Below are 23,646 nucleotides of genomic sequence, written 5' to 3'. Positions count from 1 at the left end.
CAGCCAGCACAGTCGTCCCTCCAGAGTAAAAAGCGACATTTTGTGTTTGCCGGTTTTGTTTACCTGCGGGCGTTCATTGGCATTTTCCCGCACCTGAATTCTAACCAATTAATAAGCAGTTTAGGAAATATGTTCAACAACATCTGGCCAATGAGTGATGTGGATTTTGTCAGATGACTGCATTTTGGTTCGTTTCAAAAGGTTCGGACCAAAGCCAGTAGTGTAATGTGAAAACGACCCAAAGACGGCAGAAGATGCAACAATGTATCATTTATTACCCTTGGTGCGGACCAAATGAAGCGAACTACAGATGTGAAAGCACCCTTAAAGGTCCAGTAAAGTGCTTTGAAAATATGCATTTTTATGTTTGTCATGTTTGATGTAATCTTAACTGAAAAAAAGAAATAAATGGAAAAAGTTTAGTCACTTTAACATCTGCCTTTTATTTAAATGGCTATGTGCCTTTTTATACAGTAAATGAAAACTTCTGGTTTCAACTGTATATATCACACCAGGGCTAATGTTTTCAACTCTCTATATAAGAGATGTTAATTGATCTGTAAGAACACACCAGCTATATTGTTTAAAAATCAAATTCAGCAAGTGGAACAGAAATCGAAACAGGGCGAATGAAAATATATGATCATTGTAATTAATTTACGGCCTCTGCTGAATTGCTCTCTGCAAAGGTCAACTGACATGTGCTCTTGATATGCTCCCTCCTTTCACAATTTTTCTTCGTATAAGGAATAAAGCATGCCCTCTAAAGGTCAGGGCCATATCATTTACTTGCTTTATGTCCCAGAGAGACCAACTAAAGCTGCTCGTACCTGAGAGAAGCACAGGGGTAAAGAATGGTAAAGAATGGAGGACAGAAAGAAAGATGAGGGAAATGGAGAGTGTGAGATCGAATAGACTACAAATCGACTTAAAAGACACAGAAAGCAAGTGATAGTTTCGATGACTGATGAACACCTTGTTTCACCCCCACTTCCCATACACGTTGTACAGGGGAAAGCATATTTATTAAGATGAATAACCTCGTAAAAATAAATACAGTAAATCTGCACTGTAATAGATTCTCATTCTGGGTCAGTCAGAGAGCTTGCAGGGGAAAATAACCCAAACACAAGTCTCTCATGAGTTTCTCTCATTCTCGCATCCAGAGCAGAGGAAATAAACTGTTAATCTGTCTTAAAGCTGTTTTAATCCGCTGGCAGCTGTTGTGGGTTTTCCAGCATCCCGAGTGTTCAATCTTCAACCCAATGCATACGCTTGCTTTCTCTCATTTTCTTTATCTTCTTACGAGTGCCATCATGTTCGGTATTTATTGCAGGTTTTAATATATTGGATGCTACAAGTTACACATTTTCCTTCCTGTTAATCACTATTTTTATCTCAGTGTTAATAAATCTCAATATTTCTGGCTAACAAGCGATGTGTGACTCTAGATCACAAAATCAGTCTTATGTTGCATGGATATATTTATAAGACTAGCCAGAAATAGATTGCATGAGTCAAAATTGTTGAATTTTATTTTATAAAATATAAGTATTCTACTATATAAGTACTGTGTTTCTGAAGTAAAGATTAAGTAAATTCTCTACTATATATCAGAACATTGCATTTTAATAATTGCATTTGTAATGTGCATTGCCAGAAATAGAATTTGGCCAGTTTTAAAGGTAATTTTTCTCAATATTTGTATTTTTTTATTTAATTTTTTTTTGTAGTTTTGTGGTCAAGGATCGCACATAGTGTGATCGCAATAATTTGACTCTTTTTGAATAAACACAATGGGCTCTATTTGAACAATCTAGGCACAAAGTTTAAATTGCTTGGCACAAAAGCATTAATGGCATGTCCTAAACCCCTTTTGCCATTTTACGGATGAAAAAATACACTCAGTGTCCTGGCGCATGGTCTAACAGGGTTGTGCTTATTCTCTTAATTAGTTATGAGTGTGTTTTGAGCATAATGTGCATTAAAACAACCAGAGTCTCATCTCCCATTCCCTTTGAGAGTCAGCTGCATCACGCCATGGCACATTTGCTATTTACATGGCAGACTTTGTAGGTGTAAAAACTAAACGCTTCACTAGCGAGAAAAAAGTTGAACAGAGCACACACGTCCTATGCTTATGCCTCATATGATGATGCATACGTCTCCAAAACCCGACAGGTGGACAAATCTTGTCAGCCTCTCACATGACAACAAGGAAAGGCACAGCAAATCACAATGTTCATATGTGTTTGGGGGCGGTGCTACTCGAGGAGAGACGTCATTTAACTCTTTCTGCATGTCTTTATTAATACTGACTGCGCAAATTATTGGTGAGGACATTTTAATAGTTGTTTCCCAGAGATGGGTTGCGGCTGGAAGGGCATCCGCTGCGTAAAAACTTGCTGGATAAATTGGCGGTTCATTCCGCTGTGGCGACCCCGGATTAATAAAGGGACTAAGCCGACAAGAAAATCAATGAATGAATGAATTTTAATAGTTGCCGGATATTGGTAAGGAAACAATTTATCAATTTTGAAAAAACTGCCCTATTCTCTCACTTACATCTAGGTTACTTAAGCACCAAAATGTAACCCAGAGGCAGCAAAATAAGTAAGTAATTGATGTCTTTGTGAAAATTTCTTTGCAAAGTTTTGGGTCCAGTGTAGTCTTTGCGAATAGATGATCTACTGTACTGCTGGAGATCACAAATGATGGCAGTCGTTTACATATCTGTCAGGGGTTTCAGGAAGGATGAGGGAGCGAGGGCTCAAATGCAACAGAAGATGGTATTTATTAATAAAAATAATACAAAAAGGACAACAAAAACCACCCCGAGGGGGAAAACATAACTGTAAAACAAACAGACAAACAAACTTGGATGGGCTGGCAGGACAAACAGGATTGGATTGGAAATAATGACGATGAACTGGCACAGGACAGAAAACATGAGGGGATTATAAAGCAGAAGTAAATTTACACAAACAGGTGAACATGACAAACTTATAATGAGTTAACATGGAGGCTGGGACTAGACAATAGACGGGAGAGCGCATGACACAGAGAGACAACACAAGCCATGCGCTCACATAAAACAAGACTAGAACACGCAGCCAATGAGAACTCATTAACCGCGTGGTTATGTCAATACAACGGAACCAACGGAAACCAACTAGACTGAGACGCTGGGAATGAAACACCACGCTGCAGACGAACACAAACACGAGTACATGAGCACGCGTCGTTCGAGGCACGCAGAGCCTGCCATCCGCATAAAGCGGGGGCGCGCACACTCTGCGTACAGCCACGACGGTGCACGCGCACACAGAGACACACAATGACAGAAACAGGACAAGACAGCTAGTGTCCGTGGTCTGCCACTGTAAAACAAGAATTTACAAGACCAGAGTGGCAGAACCCTGACAATATCGTGTCTTTTACGCATGTAAGTTCGTTATTTACAATGGAGGCACTCGGCTTGCACCCGCATTTTGGGAGTGACGCGATCACACCTTCCAGGTGTGCGCAGTTAAAAACATCTTCAGAATCTCTCAATCAGTATCATACTTTTTTTGCAATATACACATTTCGGTGGACTAATCATCTCAGACAAACACAGAACACACAAACACTGCAGTGCTTTTACATTTTTTAAATTTGCATAAATAAAACTTGTATCAGAGCTGCAGCAATGTTTTGTTAGTTTGTCATATTCTGAGAAAACGGTTGATGGTCACCTAGCAATCCCCCAGCCCCCAACTGTGGTAAAATTGTCAGGTGTTGATCAGTTCGCGGTGATTAAAAGGTTGGGGACCACTTGTGTAAACCACATGAGGGAGAGTAAATGATGAAGTAATTTTCATTTTTGGGTGAACTATCTCTTTAATAATGCTTAGAATACTCCTTGCACAGAGTTAAGATATAAATAATAAATATTTCAAAATAAAATGTCACCAAATTAAACATAACATTACAAAATTAGCGTCAACAGATCGCCCTGAAAGCATTAGCACTAAAGTGATTTGCTTAGTGTGGTTAGTGACTTGAATTTTTGGCTTTTTTTTGCATCTTTATGAGATCTGACCTTTAATAGCATATTTCTGGCTGAAAGTTTCCCCAGCTTGAGTCCAGCTAGCATTTATACTAGTTAACGAAGCTTGTGGTTCAATACCAACCACAGAGCTCACGATAATCACCGTTTCCAGCTCTCAGAGCAACAGGCACTGAAGGAGAGAGACGGGTCTCCTGCAGCTTCATTGTGTCTGGAACACTGAGGCGCTGTGGGGGCCCAGAGCCACAATGGATCCTTTACAGTACTGTACACTTAGAGCTAAAATGGTTTCTTTCATCTCACCTCTTCTGGAGGAGAATGAGCTCAGATCATTGAGCCAATGTCAGAATTATGATTTAACTCAAATTATGAAAAACTGTTATTAGTGTGTTCGTCAATGTCAGGGGTTCCCAAACTTTTTCGTGTGAAGGGCCAAAAACCAAATATATTGAGTAGTGGGCTGAAAGTAAATACACCAAACTATATTACATTAAATTTGCCATGGGTAATTTCCTAATTTATTTTATTATACTTCAAAATCAGTAGAAAACATTACTTAATTAATGCAGTATAACTTCTTAAATAACGTATTGCAATAAAACAATCACATATATAACACAGTGGAGTTCAATGCTGAACACACTAGTCAAGCAGAATCTGCCTTTGACTTGGTTTGCTCAGCAAAGTCTCTGCATTGTCGGGTGACAGTATAGAATGGACAATCTTTAAAGCATCCCCATCATTCTCCCTCTCCTCAGATGGGATGGTGGGCCAAATCAAACGTTACCACGGGCCAACTTCGGCCCACGGGCTCTAGTTTGGGTATCTTTGGTCAATGTAGATGATGATTGAGGTTGTGACAGTCGCATGTTTATTTTCAACATGAAATAAGTCTTTGAAATCAATAGTTTATGGTAATGATGAGTGTGGTGACTCTTTACAGTAAGGTTTCCACTAAAGTTAAAGTACATTCACAGGCCACTTTATTAGGTACACCTGTACAACTGCTTGTTAAGTAACTCAATGCATTTAGGCATGTAGACATGGTCAAGATGATCTGCTGCAGTTCAAACCGAGCATCGTAATAAGGAAGAAAGGTGATTTAAGTGACTTTGAACATGGTGCCAGATGAGCTGGTCTGAGTATTTCAGAAACTGCTAATCTACTGGGATTTTCATGCACAACCATCTCTAGGGTTTACAGAAAATGGTCAGAAAAAGATCAAATATCCAGTGATCGGCAGTTTTGTGGGCGCAAATGCCTTGTTGATGTCAGAGGAGAATGGCCAGACTGGTTCGAACTGATAGAATGGCAACAGTAGCTCAAATAACCACTTTTTACAACCGAGGTCTGCAGAAGAGCATCACTTGCAACACGTCCAACCTTGAGGCGGATGGGCTACAGCAGCAGAAGACCACACCGGGTGCCACTCCTGTCAGCTAAGAACAAGAAACTGAGGCTACAATTCACACAGGCTCACCAAAATTGGACAATAGAAGACTGGAGAAACGTTGCCTGGTCTGATGAGTCTCGATTTCTGCTGCAACATTCAGATGGTCGGGTCAGAATTTGGCATCAACAACATGAAAGCATGGATCCATCCTGCCTTGTATCAACTGTTCAGGCTGCTGGTGCTGGTGGTGTAATTGTGTGGGGGATGTTTTCTTGGCACACTTTGGGCCTATTAGTACCAATTGAGCATCATGCCAACCACCTAAGTATTGTTGCCGACCATGTCCATCACTTAATGACCACAGTGTACCCATCTTCTGATGGCTACTTCCAGCAGGATAACAATCCATGTCATAAAGCAAGAATCATCTCAGACTGCTTTCTTGAACATGACAATGAGTTCACTGTTCTCAAATGGCCTCCACAGTCACCAGATCTCAATCCAATAGAGCATCTTTAGGTTGTGCTGGAATGGGAGATTCACATCATGGATGTGCAGCTGACAGATCTGCAGCAACTGCGTGATGCTATCATGTCAATATGGACCAAAATCCCTGAGGAATATTTCCAGTACCTTGTTGAATCTATGCCACAAAGGATTAAGTCAGTCCTGAAGGTAAAAGTGGGTCCAACCCGGCACCAGTAAGGTGTACCTAATAAAGTGGCCAGAGTGTATTTGCTAACACGAGCAAACAATAAGCAATACATTTATTACAATATCTATTCATCTTTGTTTATGAAAATAAAGTTGTTAATAGTTAGTTCATATTAACTCGCAGTGCATTAACTAATGTTAACAACTGCAGTATTAGATTTTATTAATGCTTTAGTAAATGTTCAACTATGAATAATAATTGCTGTACAAGTAATAAGTGTTAGTAAATACATTAATGAAACCTTATTGTAAAATGTGACCAAAGTACTTGCTGCTCATTAATTATTTCTGTGCATTAGTTTACATAACCAATTGATTAATAACTATTGATTAATATAAATATGATTGCACTGGTTGAGTCAATTTTTTTTATTTATTTACAAAACATAACCATATTATAAGAATCATTTTCATGAATTGAACTATTATGGTAAGTGTTTTGAGTTATTATTTTGTCTTTAGAACAAAACATCATAAATATGTATTTTTTTCTTTGGGAAATTGTTGCATTTCAACTTTACTTTTTAGCCACTTTGGTTAAATCTCTCAGAAAACTACTTCATTGTGCATCTCATGTATATGTATCTTGATTTAACTACTGTATATTTAGATATTTGCATTGGAAAACAAGACAAAAACACAAGATGATGATCATTTCTGCAGATCACACAACATTTAATATCATGACTTTATGAACTGAAGATGATCTGCTCGGATTTAAGACCTTTTAAAGGCCTTCGTTTGTGGACAAGCGAAATAAGACTTTTTTTTAAAGAGCTTTGCAAGACCAGCTGAAAGCCTGAATTGAACAGAGGATGAGTACAAGACCTGAGATTTCTGCCCTGATCATTCATTAGGATTGTGAAGCCAGTGGCGTCCAAATCCATGGTCACGTAATGTGAAGACGCCTGATTAAGTGACTCTAAACTCTCCGACTGGTCCATTAGGCTCAACTAATGGACTGAGCTGAGCTAAATTTTGCAAAGATTACTGGAGATGAGAGGATTGGGGATAAGATATAGTTCAGCACACTCTCTAGACACACATATTCAAATTATGTCACGTTTTGAATGATGTCTAATGGAAAATCAAGTAGTTGTTTTCGACAAGTTTAGTGCATCAGAGCTGTAATTACATGCAAACCAGTAATCAGGTTTGGCTAAATTGTCCCCTTTATTCATTTTCTTTTCGTCTTAGTCCCTTTATTAATCTGGGGTAGCCACAGCGGAATGAACCGCCAACTTATCCAGCATATGTTTTATGCAGTGGATGCAGCTGCAACCCATCACTGGAAAACATCATTCACACAAATACACTACGTACAATTTAGCTTACCCAATTCACCCGTAATGCAAGTTTTTGGACTTGGGGGGGAAACCGAAACACCTGGAGGAAACCAACGTGAACACGGGGAGAACATGCAAACTCCTCACAGAAATGCCAACTGACACAGCCGGGACTTGAACCAGCGACCTTCTTGCTGAGGCGATTGTGCTACCCACTGTGCCACCGTGCTGCCCCTTTGTCCTCTTTTTTGTTGCTCTGGGTGCATTTCTGAACCATCGTTAGCCAACTCAGGTCACAAGTTCCATTGTTACAAATATGGTTTGTTGATTTGGCGTTTCCCGAATCTATCGTTCCAACGTTCGCAAACTGCGTCACAAACTTGTACGCTTGCTACTACACCTCTAGAGCTGTCAAACCAGGTTTATTCTGATTATGTACTCCTAAATACGTACATTTCTGGAGAAAGAAAAATACATCCCAGGAGGTTTTTTTTTTTGCAGATTTGTTTTGGCAAACCGAAACTCTGTCACACACTACGCCCACCAAAAGGGTACCCTTGGTAGTGGAAACGAATCCTATTTTAAATGAAGGCTTCTGGTTTTGGCCGTGGCTGTGTGCAATACTCTTAAATATAAATCAATAAAAGCAAACAAATATATATATATATATATATATATATATATATATATATATATATATACACAATTTTTTAAATAGTTAAATGGATAAATTTAAATGATTGTAAATACTTTGTGGTAACACTTTAGAATAACTATCCGTTATAACTAGTTAATAGACCATTAATAAACTGTTAGTTAACAAGTTATAAATGACTTGTAAAATAAAAGTTAATAGTTTGTTTATTATTTACAACTGTGCCTTATAGATGGGCAATGGATAACTTACAAGCAGTTAGTTGACAAGTTGTAAATGACTTCTTAACTGTATTTTAATGATTTATAACTATACCTAATAAATTTTTAAAAGATCATGAACAAGCTGTTAGTAAATTACTTAATAAAGACTTGTTAAGTATCAGTTAATAGTGTATATATGTTATTGGGATGTTATTCTAAAGTTGCAGCTATTTTTAATTTATTAACTGTTAGTAAATGAGGAATAGTTGCAACTTTAGAATAACACCCCAATAACATGCTTAAGCTAATAACTAACACTTAACTATTATATTTACTCACACTTTACAGACGAGAGTTGTTCATCGTTTGTTAACCATCTACTAATACCAGTGAATCTTTGTAGAACAGCAAATGGATGAAACAAGTTCAAGCTACAGAAATTCGATGTAATATTTAAACATAAAATGTTTGTATCTTAACCTTGTTCCACTTATAGGCTTTTCTGTGTGCTGTGTTTTACCAAAGAAACTCCACAGATGAAATGTTAAACGCTGTGTTTAATGTATAGAAACACATATACTAAACCATCACATGGCAGAACAGCAGTATACAAGAATACAAACCCATGAAGTGTTAAACATGAAAACAAAATAAATAAATAAACATTTTGTTAAAGTTATACAAAGTTTCACTGGTGTTATTAGATGGTGAACAACTGATCTGTAAAGTGTGAGTAAATATAATAGTTAAGTGTTAGTTATTAGCTTAAGCATGTTATTGGGATGTTATTCTAAAGTTGCAACTATTCCTCATTTGCTAACAGTTAATAAATGAAGAATAGCTGCAACTTTAGAATAACGTCCCAATAACATATATACACTATTAACTGATACTTAACAAGTCTTTATTAAGTAATTTACTAACCGCTTGTTCATGATCTTTTAATAATTTATTAGGTATAGTTATAAATCATTAAAATACAGTTAAGAAGTCATTTACAACTTGTTAACTAACTGATTGTAAGTTATCCATTGCCCATCTATAAGGCACAGTTGTAAATAATAAACAAACTATTAACTTTTATTTTACAAGTCATTTATAACTTGTTAACTAACAGTTTATTAATGGTCTATTAACTAGTTATAACGGATAGTTATTCTAAAGTGTTACCCTTTATTTAATTAAAATACATAGTACATGACATGGCAAGCATATTATAAACTAAATTAGACCCTCAAATGACACAAAAGCTTTATTTTGCAACAGTTAATGTTCCTACTATTTAGGGTTTTATGTTAATATTATAATATATAATATGATGTAATATTATATAATATAATATCTATCATTTCTCTTTCTTTCCTCCATCTTTTTTTACTCTTAGAAATCCATAAGAGCCTGGATTGAGGAACATGATGAATGCTCTGCAATACTGCTGTAACACTTACATAGACCTGATGTAAGAGCTCCTAAAACTATAACACACACACACTGCACTTCATGAGGGGTGTATAGAGAGTTGTGCATGCATGAAAAAAACAGTGAAGAACATATGGTGTGGGCCTCCTGAGAGTGTCCAAGCACACACACACACACACACACTTGAGAGGAGAAGAACATGTACTAGCTTCTTCTGTCTCATGATGGTAATGATAATAGTGACACACACACACACACACACACGCTGCTAATGAATATATATGATACACGGATAACAATCAATCAGAGGGCTGTCAGAACCACACAGGTTTAGACCCTCGCCACATTAATCAAATGTGTGTAAAACGCTGCTTCAGCAAACCCAAACCCAAGAGCCTAACAAGGTCTATTCTACCATCTTCACTCTAGTTAAAACCGGTATCCTAAAAAGATCCAGTTTCCCGCTATACCGGTTATATTTCTTTGTGAATACTTGGTAAAATATTAGAAGGGGTTTAAGGGGTACATTTTGTAAGGTCTTGTATTTATATTATTATTATAATATAGGTAGTAATGTTAGCACTGTCGCCTAACAGCTAGAAGGTCACTGGTTCGAGTCCCGGCTGCTCCAGTTGGCATTTCGGTGTGGAGTTTGCATGTTCTCCTTGTGTTGGCATGGGTTTTCTGGGGTGCTTCAGTTTACCCACAGTCTAAAGACATGCGCTATAGGTAAATTGAATTGAACCAGGGGGTTGTGGCCGGAAGTGTATCTGTTGCCTAAAACATTTGCCAGAATAGTTGGTGGTTCATTCCGCTGGGGTGACCCCTGATTAATAAAGGACTCAGTCAAAGGAAAATGAATGAATTTAATAATAATGCTCAATTTGGTATCACAATCACATAAACTTGTCCCTATTTGTCCAGTCGGGTGAGGGGGAGGGGCTACCCTGACTCTGCCCTAAAACTGATTGTGTTGACTAAACCGTCAGTCTTATGCTGTGTTTGCACCAAATGCAAATGTAAGTATTTGCATGAAAAGATTACAAAGTCAATGCAAATGCATAAATAGAAGTTTCTACTGGGAGGTGGGAATGATGTGGAATAAGTACAATTGCATTTAAATTTACCGACAGCTAGCTCTCTACAACTCTCACATGGTCACACACTGAAGCTAAGCAATACTGTGCCGGTCAGTACCTGGATGGGAGATCACATGGGAAAGCTAGGCTGCTGCTGGAAGTGGTGTTAGTGTGGCCAGCAGGGGGCGCCCAAGCTGTGGTCTGTGTGGGTACTAATGCCTAAGTATATTGATGGGGTCTCTCAGATGAGACGTTAAGCAGAGTCCCTGACTCTCTGTGGTCATTAAAAATTCCAGGATGTCCGTCCAAAAAAAAAGTAGGGGTTTAACCCCGGCATCCTGACCAAATTTGCCCACTGCCCTCTGTCCATCATGGCCTTGTAACCTTCCCCATATCATAATTGGCTTCATCACTCTGTCTCCACCAATCAGCTGGTGTGGTTTAGCAATATGGCTGCCGTCGCACAGTGGCGGATTTAGTCATGGGCAATATGGGCGATCGCCCAGGGCACCATATTGCTGGGGGCGGCATGGGGAAATGGTGCAAAAAAAGTGTCCCCTTTAGAGCATTAAGATCCGATTTACTTTATCCAAGTGTATTAATTGAGAGTGGCAATCGTTAGGGGGTATTCATATTTGTGCAACCGAAACAACGCTGGTGAAAGCAAACTGACGCATACGTGCAGAAAACCATTCCCACGCGCCTCCTTACATGCTCCTGTGTGAATCCCAGTTGTTTTCATGCACGCTGATAAAATATGCTCTGCTCATGCTCTGTGAAACCTGAGTAACAGCCTTTTGTGCAAAGGTGTCGACACGCAGTGAGTTCTGCAAGTCGACAAAACTAAAGTTTAAGTAATATGATGATGATGTTTCTTTCACCAAGCATAACTATAAAGCAGAAAGGAGAGGAAGAGAGAGTCAGGGAGGTAAGACTTCATAACATTAATTCTCGACCTTGAGTCGGGTCAAAGACAACAGATGATTCTATAAAACATTTTTTTGGATTCTATAGAATTGTCATGATTAATATTCATGCAAAACTCCCATTGTTACTCCAGTTGTTAATATTCATGCAAAAGATTTCTTAAGTGATCTTAGCAAATCACTCCAGTTGTTACACTGGTGAGAACTGCCACTGCCATCCCATCAACCAAGTGGATGCTGCACACTGGTGCAGGATGAGGATAATCCCCCTAAAAATGAGTAAGCGCTAGATCAGTGGTTCTCAAACTTTTTTTTATCAAGTACCACCTCAGAAAAAAATTGTCTCTCCAAGTACCACCAAAAATTAGCAGTATTGAAATACAGTACCATAGTAGGCCCAGTAAAGCAGCTACAACTCTGCACAGTTAAAAAAAACATGGCTGATTACCTCAGAAATATAGGCTATATTTCATAAACGGCATATATACATCATTTTTGATAAATTTTTAAATGTGTGTTGCATGTACATGACATATTTTATTCCTCCGCGTACCACTAGAAGGAAGCCTGCATACCACTAGTGGTACACATACCACAGTTTGAGAACCACTGCGCTAGACAAATCCAAAGAATTACAATTATTATTATTATTATTATTATTATTATTATTATTATTATTATTATTATTATTATTATAAATTGTATTTTCCATCAAGTTCAGAAAATTTAACTTGAGCCAAAAATACACAAGTCAAAAAAAAATCCATCAAGCCAGTAATCTAGAATAAATGATGAGATGCTTTATCTAGGGAGAACACAGCATTAGACTTTTATATTAATTATTAGTGCTAAATTTGGGATTTTTGTTTGTTTGTGTTTGTTTTTCAAATGCACAACCTTTCAAAGTATACTTCACTTGACATTAACACAGGTTTGCATAGTACTGAATGAGACATTATTGTATGTGAACAATACAGATGAAAAAAAAATCGAAAACTGTTACTGTTAATTTCTAGAAAAACTAACGAAATCAGCACATATAAGTTGTGCATTTTAAATGAATTGCCTATAAATACTTATAACTATATAAAACAATGAAAACATAGAGAAGATGAACCGAACACAGAAGCATATTCTGTATTAATATCACACCAAACCTGAACCCTTGAGTTTAAACTAAGATACATCTCTATCTGAAATATAAACTATGAAGTAATATGAACTATGAAGTCCATAATATCACTGATTTGAAAACCCAAGGTCTGCATGGGTTTCTTTCTCCTCTTAATAATGCATTGCCCTTTGTTGCTTGGAAACGTAACGCAACAGACTGACCTGTGAATTCAGCATTGTGTGTGTGTGTGAGTGTGTGTGAGTGTGTGTCTAACTACCAATACTAATCATTCTGATTTTTACTGACACTGATCTGATTCACAGACTAAAGTTGGACACATTTGAGGATTTTGACGATGTTTCAGATCATTAGGACAAATTATTCCTCATATACAGTTTCAGTTTTGACATGCTGAGCTTTTTAATTTGCCTCATAAGAGAGGTAGAGAGATTTGTTTATTGCTTGACAGGGACAAACAGCCTGAGGAGTCTGCAGCTACTGAACTGAATCATCAAATACACAAACAAGCAAAGTTGAAGCACAGGATGGATAAACACTGAAAATGGAAAGAGAAAGACGAGAACACGCTTCACAGGACAGGACAGGACAGGACAAGAAAACAGATGAGAAACAGACAGAGAGAGAAAGAGAAGAGCTGTGGATTGATAAATTATCGTGAGCTTAAAATCTTCCCTCTATTTTGTGTGTAGATATACAGTGGTTAACATTTGAAGTGGATCCAAAAGCTTTTATAAATTATCCTAAGACTACAATTGGTGGTGTTCAATAGTTTTAGGACAACTTTGATGAAAGTTGTTGGGTGAACCTCTCTGATGCACTTGTTAAAAGGTCTACCACATGGTTCACAGCTGCACTATCACCCTAATCATCAGCCCTTTAAGGCCCTGTTTACACTAAAGCTGCAGTCACATTGGGCTTTTCCTCCCACACTGCAAAAAATGTTTTTCTTGCTTAGATTTTTTGTCTTGTTTCTAGTCTAAATATCTAAAATTTCTTATATCAAGAATCATTTTCTAGACAAGCAAAACACATTGTCTTGTTTTGAGAAATAATATGCCAGTATTAAGTGAGTTTTTCCTTAAAACAAACTAAATAATCTGCCAATGGGGTAAGCAAAATAATCTTGTTTTTTCTTTTGATGTAAGATTATTTTGCTTATTATAATTATTATTATTATTTGTCCCACTGGGAGAACATGCAAACTCCACACAGAAACGCCAACTAAGCCGAGGCTCAAACAAGCAACCCAGCGACGTTCTTGCTGTGAGGGACAGCACTACCTACTGCGCCACTATGTTGCTCAACAAACAAATAAATAATTGTAATTTATTTTGAGAAACATTTGTAATATTTTGGAACAGTAAACATGTCAGGCTAAATATGTGAAATAAATCATTGATATCTGCTCTCTGCATTTGTTTCCAAAACACAGATTTATTTACAACAAATAAAAAATGCATTAAAGGAAACCTGCATATACCTTGGGAACGGTATAACCATTTTAGTGGTATCAAAACCCTCACTTTTCCAAACTGCAGTATACTTTAAAACCGGTTATCATCCCATGCCTACACAGACTCCACACAGAAATGCCAACTGACCTAGCCGGGTCTCTAACAGGGACCTTCTTGCTGTGAGGCGACAGTGCTAACCACTGAGCCACCATGCTGTCAGCTTATTAAGTTAACACATGTATACTAAACTTTTACTATGATTCACTGTACTCTTTCATTAAATTAAAGCAGTATTGCTGCTGGAGAGTATTTAATTTCATTCATTTATTTTCTTTTCGGCTTATTCCTTTTATTAATATGGGGTCGCCACAGCGGAATGAACCGCCATCTAATCCAACGTGTTTTTTACACAGCGGATGCCCTTTCAGTTGCATCCCATCACTGGGAAACATCCACACATCATTCACTTACATTCACTACAGACAATATAGCTTACCCAATTCACCTACCACATGCTTTCGGACTTGTGGGGGAAACCGGAGCACCCGGAGGAAACCCACACCAACACATGAAAACATGCAAACTCTACACAGAAATGCCCAAAGACCCAGCATAGACTCGAACCAGCGGCCTTCTTGCTGTGAGGTGATTGTGCTACCCACTACGCCACCATGCAGCCTTATTTTATTTCACTAAAATCTAAGTTGTTAATACCAAAAAAGTTATTTACAGTGTATTTTGAAAATCAAAAATCATGTTTTTAATTGTTTTTTAAAATATATATTTACACACAAAAATATTTTAATTATATGTAATTTTAAATAAAAGGAAACATCACCTAATAATTTAAAAGAGATGTATAATACTAATTTTTGATTGTGTATTTGACCGGTTTTCTATCATTTCACAGATGCAACACAGTTTAAAAAAAGAAAGAAAACTACACACTCTCTCAACTTCAAACACAGTCTCAGTCAGTACTATCATGACTCCTATTGTGATCGGAAAAATATCTTATGTATCCCAAAAACACTGGCACACAGCATCCTATGTGAATTTTGATTAGTAGATCATCTCAAATCAGACATTCAGCATTTGATCACATTACAACTATTAAAACTCCTCGTGAAGAAGCTGCCAAGTTGTGAAGTAAACAGATAAGTGCAAAAACAACACAAACTTTTATTAAAAGGTAGCGACATTTAAGAGTGACACATTTAGTTGCACAAAACTGCCACCAATCGGAAATCACTCTTTGGAACCAATGATGAATTCGCAGCCCTTTCATGGTCATGTTATAAACCCTCACAGATTCTACCAATAAAATTTTACCCACTGATTTATTATGTTAAATCTGTTTTGTGATAATAAATCAGTCATATTTTATTAACATGTGCATATATGTTTAAGGCTGTTGTCTTACCTCTGTGCGCGCGCACGCAGGACAGCCCGAGCGCGAGCAGCATCAGCATCAGTTTGCGTTTCATTGTAGTAAAACTCCTCCGGTCTTTCTGTTTCTGTCTTTCTCTTTCAGGTCAACAAGAACATTTAGCGAGATGCTTATAATATTCCCGAATTTAACAGCAGAATTAGCGAGAGTCCATCAAAGGTGGTAAGATGCTCTGTCGAGCGCAATACCTCGATACTCTGAGTAAAGAGAGAGAAAAAGAGACCGAGAAAGATACTAGGAGAGTGAAAGAGAGAGAGAGAGAGAGAGTTTCCTCAACTGAAAGCTTTCTTTGACATGTTTGAGTTAAATGACATGCCAATATCCACCATGTATGTTTTCCGAATCGATTATTCCACATCGGGTCACAGGTCTTTAGTCACTGTTTATTAAATATTATTTTAAAACTTTATTCACGTTAAGTTTATATATTTTTTATGGTAAGATCTGTATTTAGAAAAGATTGTGGCTCCATCTGGTGGACATTTAACAGAAGTACAGACTGGTACATACAACACCAAAGGTTTTTTCAATCTTTTAGACGCCTCCGCCCTCCAAACAAATCAACCAGCGAGAGACAACCAAAATGACCAAAATGTAAAAGTTACAGTCAAAATGTAGATTGTTTCAGTCTTTTGGGACTTAAATATTTGTGATTTCAACTGTATTTGTATCATTTGTTTCCAAAACACAGATTTATTTACAACAAATAAAAAATGCATTAAAGGAAACCTGCATATAACCTGGGAACGGTATAACCATTTTAGTGGTGTCAAAACCTTCACTTTTCCAAACTGCGCTATACCTTAAAACATCCCATGCCTACAGACTCCACACAGAAATGCCGACTGACCTAGCCGGGTCTCTAACAGGGACCTTCTTGCTGTGAGGCGACAGTGCTAACCACTGAGCCACCATGCTGTCACCTTATTAAGTTAACACATGTATACTAAACTTTTACTATGATTCACTGTACTCTTTCATGAAATTAAAGCAGTATTGCTGCTGGAGAGTATTTAATTTCATTCATTCATTTTCTTTTCGGCTTATTCCTTTTATTAATATGGGGTCGCCACAGCGGAATGAACCGCCAACTAATCCAACATGCTTTTTACACAGCGGATGCCCTTTCAGTTGCATCCCATCACTGGGAACCATCCACACATCATTCACACACATTCACTACAGACAATATAGCTTACCCAATTCACCTACCACATGCTTTTAGACTTGTGGGGGAAACCGGAGCACCCGGAGGAAACCCACACCAACACATGGGAGAACATGCAAACTCTACACAGAAATGCCAAAAAAACCAGCATAGACTCATACCAGCGGCCTTCTTGTTGTGAGGTGATTTTGCTACCCACTGTGCCACCATGCAGCCTTATTTTATTTCGTTAAAATCTAAGTTGTTAATACCAAAAAAGTTATTTACAGTGTATTTTGATTATCAAAAATCATGCTTTTAATTGTTTTTTAAAATTTATATTTACACACAAAAATATTTTAATTATATGTAATTTTAAATAAAAGGACAAATCACCTAATACTTTAAAAGAGATGAATATTTTTTTATTGTGTATCTGACCGTTTTTAAGTTTATAAGTTTATATATTTTTTATGGTAAGATCTGTATGTAGAAAAGATTGTGGCTCCATCTGGTGGACATTTAACAGAAGTACAGACTGTTACATACAACACCAAAGTTTTTTTTTTCAATCTTTTAGACGCCTCCGCCCTCCAAACTGTAAAAGTTACAGTCAAAATGTAGATTGTTTCAGTCTTTTGGGACTTAAATATTTGTGATTTTAACTGTGTATCATTTTACGACGATTTAGAGTTTGATCCCATTTGTTTATGGGTGTGTTTACAGGATATGCCTAAGCTTCAACGCCCTCTAGTGGCAACTATTGTGATTTCCAAACTTTTCCCCCCAACATTATGATGTTTCAAGCGCTGATCAATATACTATGTTTGGCTAACTGAAACTTTTTTTAATCTTTAATTGGAAGTGAATGCCTAACTTTAGTTAATTATGCCTAACCACCGTGCGTAATGTGGCGTCACCCTCCCGACGTCACAAATACAAAGGGAACGCAGTTGATTCGTCGAGTCGATCCGTTATTTGTCTACATTATGCCGCATCACACTAGTTCATATGAACTTTTATAACAGCAAACCAGGAGTTTAGTTACGTGTAGCTACTTGAAAGGCAGATGATTATTATAACTCCATTAATTCAGTTTTAACGCAGGCCTACGGTATAACAAGTTGATGGTGAGTGAAACGAGAAACAGCGACTTCTTACTTTTGTAAGAATGTAAATATGTTTTATATGTGTTTAATATATTATGTTTATCAAAGTGTTTACGTAAACCTTATTGAACTAAAATACACTTTGAGTTAGCCTGCTCTAGTTTGTGTTTCTCCTTGAAATGCAGTTTGCTCTGAGACCGTCCTGTGAATTTTAGACGTGATTTCTCGATATGTTTGTAAAATTGTTCATTTTAAAGTATTTTAACCTGGTTTATTTTCTGCTCATCGACACTCGGTACTCGAACAGCTGAACTATTGTTTATTTGTCTTTTCTATGCAATCAGTGGCGCAGATCAGATCCTGTTTCATAATGGACGACACTAAATATCCAGAGACCAACATTTTCTCCAGGATGCAGGTACTTTGAGTTTAATTACACAAGTAATAGAGGAAAGCAAACTACTGTGAAGCTAATGTACAAATGCAGACCAGATTCTGTATAGTTTACCGTTGGAAATAAAACAGCTTCTTTAAAAACGTTATTAACTTTATTTTAATATTAAAGTGATTAAGATAAATTGGTCTGTTATTTTCTGTTATAGTTCAGTTCATCAGAAGAGATCAGATCCAGAGTCCAGCTGTGTGTCTATGAGGAGTGACCAGGGATCATCCAATTTATATTAAGAGTAAAGATATACAGATTGATCTCACGTATAACATTTAACTTATATTTATATGACATTGTTTCATACTCATCTATGAAACGCCTTTGTGCTATGTTCTCTGTAACTATTTAATCACTAAAATGTTAAAGCGTTGATTAAAATGTATTTAAGATAAATTATTTATTAAAATTCAGTAACTCAAAACATGACCATCTCTCTTTGTTATAGATTAATTCATCAGAAGAGACCAGATCCAGAGCCCAGCTGTGTGTCTATGAGGAGTGACCGATGGATCAACCAATTCATTTTAAGAGTGGAGACACAAAGTCTGATCTCAGGTATATGATTTAATATTTAATTAGAGTATGGCTGTTTATGTATTCAGAATAGTATCAGTAGTAATTTATGAAAGATATGAAAAATGTTTGTTGACTATTGTGGTCGTTATTTTTTATCTTTTCAATAATGTCTATATAAATATAGTGTTGCTCATACAGTAGGACGACACATGAAAGTAGTTAGTTCAACTTCACAGTTTCTGTATGAACATTGTAACTTTAATAAGTTTTAAAATAATTACATAAATTGTTCTTTTTGTAAGGATTTTTACAGATACATTAATATGTGCAGTAAATTGTGGAATATGATATTTTGAGAATTAAACCTTTATTTCTGTTTGTTTTAGTTCAGTTCATCAGAAAAGCACAGAATCAGAGTCCAGCTGTGTGTCTATGAGGAGCAATGATGAATCTGTGCATCAGCTGTTACATGTTAGGAGTGGAGACACAGAGACTGATCTCAGGTAAAACAATTATGTGAAGGTTACATGATGATGATGATGATGATGATGATACAGAATAGGCTTTTTGATTATTAACTAAAATAATGGACTTTTATAATTTTACAGCCATGAAGCCCTCAACACATTTAGATCAAATCTGCTGAAGAAGTTTGAGTGTCTGTATGAGGGAACAGCGGCGCAGGGAAACCCAACACTCCTGAATGAGATCTACACAGAGCTCTACATCACAGAGAGTGAGAGTGGAGAGATCAGTCATGAGCATGAGGTGAGACAGATTGAGACACAATCCAGGAGATCAACAACAGAGGACACAGCGATCAAATGCAGAGACATCTTTACACCTTTACCTGGACAAGACAAAGCCATCAGAACTGTGCTGACGAAGGGAGTCGCTGGCATCGGGAAAACAGTCTCTGTGCAGCAGTTCATCCTGGACTGGGCTGAAGAGAAGGAGAATCAGGACGTCCAGCTCATATTTCCACTTCCTTTCAGAGAGATCAATCTGATGAAGGACAAAACACTCAGTCTGTCAGATCTTCTTCAGCTGTTTTTCCCTCAAACTAAAGAAATGGAAATATCCAGTGACAAATATAAAGTGCTGTTCATCTTTGATGGTCTGGACGAGTGTCGTCTTCCCTTAAATTTCAAAAGGAATAAGACTCTGAGGGATGTGACCAAAACATCATCAGTGGACGTGCTGCTGATGAACCTGATTGTGGGGAATCTGCTTCCCTCTGCTCTCATCTGGATCACCTCCAGACCAGCAGCAGCAGATCTCGTCCCCTCTGAGTGTGTCCATCGAGTGACAGAGGTACGAGGCTTCAATGACCCTCAGAAGGAGGAATACTTCAGCAAGAGAATCAGTGATCAGAGTCTGGCCAACACAATCATCTCACACCTGAAGTCCTCCAGGAGCCTCTACATCATGTGCCACATCCCAGTGTTCTGCTGGATCTCAGCCACTGTTCTGGAGAAGATGTTGAGTGAAGCAGAGACTGCAGAGATTCCCAAGACTCTCACTCAGATGTACACACACTTCCTGATCCTGCAGACCAACATCAAACATCAGAAGGACTATGAGGAGAAGCTGACAGATGAAGACATGATCCTCAAACTGGGGAAAGTGGCTTTTCAGCAGCTCATGAAAGGCAATATAATCTTCTATGAGGAAGACCTGAGAGAGTGTGGCATTGATGTGGCAGAAGCTTCAGTTTACTCAGGATTGTGCACTCAGATCTTCAGAGAGGAGTTTGGCTTGTATCAGGGGAAAGTCTTCAGCTTTGTTCATCTGAGCATTCAGGAACATCTAGCGGCTCTATATGTGCACCTCTCCTGTATAAACAACAACAGAAATGAGTTTGAGCAAATCAAAAAGCCGAGTTTGTGGTCTAAAGTTAAGGATCATTTGTATTTGAATTCATCACAACTTGTTTCCTTATCTGAGCTGCATCAGCGAGCTGTAAATGAGGCTCTACAGAGTAAAAATGGACATCTGGATCTTTTCCTGCGGTTTCTTCTGGGTCTGTCAGTAGAGTCTCATCAGATTCTCCTACAAAGACTAATGAAACTGAGAAGCAGATCAATCCAGAATAATAAAACAGTCGAGTACATCAAGAAGAAGATCAGGACCATCGACTCTCCAGAGAAATTCATCAATCTGTTTCACTGTCTGAATGAACTGGATGATCATTCACTAGTGGAGGAAATACAGCAGTACCTGAAATCTGGAAGAATAAACAGAGCCAAACTCTCTTCATCTCAGTGGTCAGCTGTAGCGTTTGTGTTGTTGACATCAGAGAAGAAGCTGGAGGAGTTTAATATAAATGAATTTGTTGTTGGATACAAAAAAACTGAAAAATTGTTAATTTTTAAGAAGCTGCTGCCCGTGATTAGAGAATGTAGATCAGTTCAGTAAGTATTATCTGCTCTGTTTACTTCCCTGTTTAATGCACGTTTTGAAGTATCCCACCAGAAACAAATGGAAGTGTCAAAGTCAGAAAATTCTGACGCAGTGAATGTTAAAACCACATTACTCATCTGCTGTTTCTGATTATTTCTGTGCATACAGGAGCTTTAGAGCGATTATGAGCTGCACTGCATGGACATTTATACAGCTCAGTCATTAAGAATTTTAGTATTTTCTTCATTTTTGCTCACCATATTTTATTTACTTTTTGTAAGCCAAAACGAAGAACAAAAGAAAACTGCTGTCAGGAAGGTTTATTAAACAGAGTGTTTCTGTTTCTGCAGCTCTGCTTAAATACTGACATTTTAATAATTGGTCAACGGCTGGTAGATGAAGTCATATAGATGAGCACAAACTGTGATCTCCAGTTAAAATGTAGACATAGTGTTTTGAACTGTGATTTGTACATGGTAAACTGATGTGAGTTAAGATTGTGTCATTGTTTTCTGCAGGTTGAATAATTGTGGTCTCAGTGGTAAAGATCGTGCTGCTTTGGCCTCAGCTCTCAGATCAAACCTTGAACACCTGAGAGAACTGGATCTGTCCTGGAATAATCTAGGAGATTCAGTGACTCTTCTCTCTGCTGCAGTGGAGGATCCTCACTGTAAACTGGAGACACTGAGGTAAGATCATCTTTGACTCTCACGCATGAATATATGAATATAAAGTGCATGTATATTGCTTTAATTGACATTTCATTCTCTATGTTTTTGTCTGTAGTTAGACATTTTATTAAATACAGTAGAAGGAATGTTTGCTTGACTTTCTTTGGAATTTGCTGATTGTATAAATCAAATAATGTGAGTTTTCTTTTAACTAATATCAATCTCAGCTCTCACAATCAACAACACATTCCCTCTCTGTCATGTTTTAGGATCATGAAGTTATTTTATCCTAATAAACTAATTTTAATTAATGTCAATCCGGAATCCTGTTTTGGAAAGACTTTATTTGATGAATGAAATGTTGAAAATAACAGGATTTATTTGAAATGAAAAATAAAATGCAAATGAAAAATCCATAATTTACAGTTCAAGAGTTCACACATTTAGATAATGCTTGCCTATTTAAGCAAGTTTGGCATGCTGTCCCGGGAGAGAACCCTGAGCTCGGTGATAGATGAGCCCAAGGCTCCCGCCTGGTAAATAAGCATTAGGAGGGATATGAGATCAGGTAGTTCTCTATAGCTTCCCATAAATGCTATTGTGTCGGGACAGCAGCCGTGTATTCGAAGAACTCCCCCCAAAAGCTAGAAATTGCTGTATCCGGCTGCTGGATATAGTGATTTGAGGAGAAAGAAAAAAATAGAAAGGTAGAGGAGATGCGGGCTCTGTAAGAGCCCTGACAAGAACAGAGGGAACTCTATCTCCGATGGAGATAATATATGAATGGACAAAATAGGCAAAAAGCACTAGGGCTGGAGGGTGGGCAGTGACGTGACTCGTGCTCGTAATCACAGCTCGAGAGTTGGGCTATCAAAAGCAGGTTCCAGCAGGAGACGGGAAAAAGGAATTTTGGGCAGTGAAGACTCCCGACTAGAGGAAAAATGGGGGTTTAAGCTCTGGGACTGCCTTTGCGGTAGCTAGAGCTTAGGGGTGGCAGCACTATAAAATAATGTATATGTCTGCGTGCACGTGGGCATAAATACATAATTCATATAGGCATATATCCATGCATACATGCATACATACATACATAAATACATACATATACATACACGCACGCACACATATATACATGTATATACATGTGTATATATACACTCACACACACACATATATATATATATATATATATATATATATATATATATGTGTGTATGTGTATGTAGTTTGTAATAGATTGTAGATTGTAGTAGCTTGTAAGTTGTAGCTTGTAGATTTGTAGATTGTAGCTGGTAGCTTGTGGATTGTAGCTGCTGATAAGCGGAGCGGAGCAGAGCGGTTTCCAAAACGAAGATGAGGAATGAAGTTTAGGCTGTATATTTATATTGAATTTAGAGTGATCCGATTGGCTAGTTAGTGATTAGTGTTAGGGATCAGCTGTAGTCAATCCTATCACGTTCTCCTCTCGAAATTAGTTTAAAAAACTTCACTAAGTTTTAATGAATTAATGTGTCTTCATGAATGAAAATAATTATTTTTAAAGAAAAATAATAAAAAGATAATAATAATAGTAATAATTGTTTAAAT

General features: G+C 37.5%; 2 protein-coding genes and 1 long non-coding RNA gene across 9 annotated transcripts in view; 1 reads left to right on the top strand and 2 right to left on the bottom strand.

The window, feature by feature from the left end:
- clstn2b (calsyntenin 2b) overlaps nt 1–16,146 on the bottom strand; it is a 111,148-nt gene extending 95,002 nt beyond the window's left edge. For all 3 annotated transcript variants that reach the window (XR_015509895.1, XR_015509896.1, XM_087284620.1), the window contains exon 1: nt 15,739–16,146. Coding sequence is in view for 1 of the 3 variants with exons in the window: in XM_087284620.1 (XP_087140746.1) it covers nt 15,739–15,802 (64 nt within the window). In the remaining 2 variants the exon portion in view is untranslated. The remainder of the gene's footprint in view (nt 1–15,738) is intronic.
- The window catches only part of LOC147840700 (uncharacterized), a 199,008-nt gene that overhangs the window by 136,736 nt on the left and 38,626 nt on the right, over nt 1–23,646 (bottom strand). The gene's annotated exons all lie outside the window — the stretch shown is intronic.
- LOC100334612 (NACHT, LRR and PYD domains-containing protein 3) overlaps nt 1–23,646 on the top strand; it is a 130,131-nt gene that overhangs the window by 95,087 nt on the left and 11,398 nt on the right. Inside the window, exons 3-9 of one of the 5 annotated variants that reach the window (XM_087284616.1) lie at nt 15,850–15,927; nt 18,366–18,439; nt 18,624–18,732; nt 18,915–19,024; nt 19,372–19,488; nt 19,594–21,399; nt 21,907–22,077. In XM_087284616.1, coding sequence (XP_087140742.1) covers nt 18,975–19,024; nt 19,372–19,488; nt 19,594–21,399; nt 21,907–22,077 — 2,144 coding nt within the window. In that variant the 5' untranslated portion in view covers nt 15,850–15,927; nt 18,366–18,439; nt 18,624–18,732; nt 18,915–18,974. Of the gene's footprint in view, nt 1–15,849; nt 15,928–17,667; nt 18,043–18,365; nt 18,440–18,623; nt 18,733–18,914; nt 19,025–19,371; nt 19,489–19,593; nt 21,404–21,906; nt 22,078–23,646 lie in introns of those variants that run through there. The other 4 variants (XM_087284615.1, XM_087284614.1, XM_087284617.1 and 1 more) reach the window with 4 other exon arrangements.

Source organism: Danio rerio, chromosome 15, assembly GCF_052040795.2.
Source record: "Danio rerio strain M-AB ecotype USA chromosome 15, GRCz13ab, whole genome shotgun sequence".
NCBI lineage: Eukaryota > Metazoa > Chordata > Actinopteri > Cypriniformes > Danionidae > Danio > Danio rerio.
Note: the sequence above shows the minus strand (reverse complement) of the source record. Positions and strands in the feature narration are given on the sequence as shown.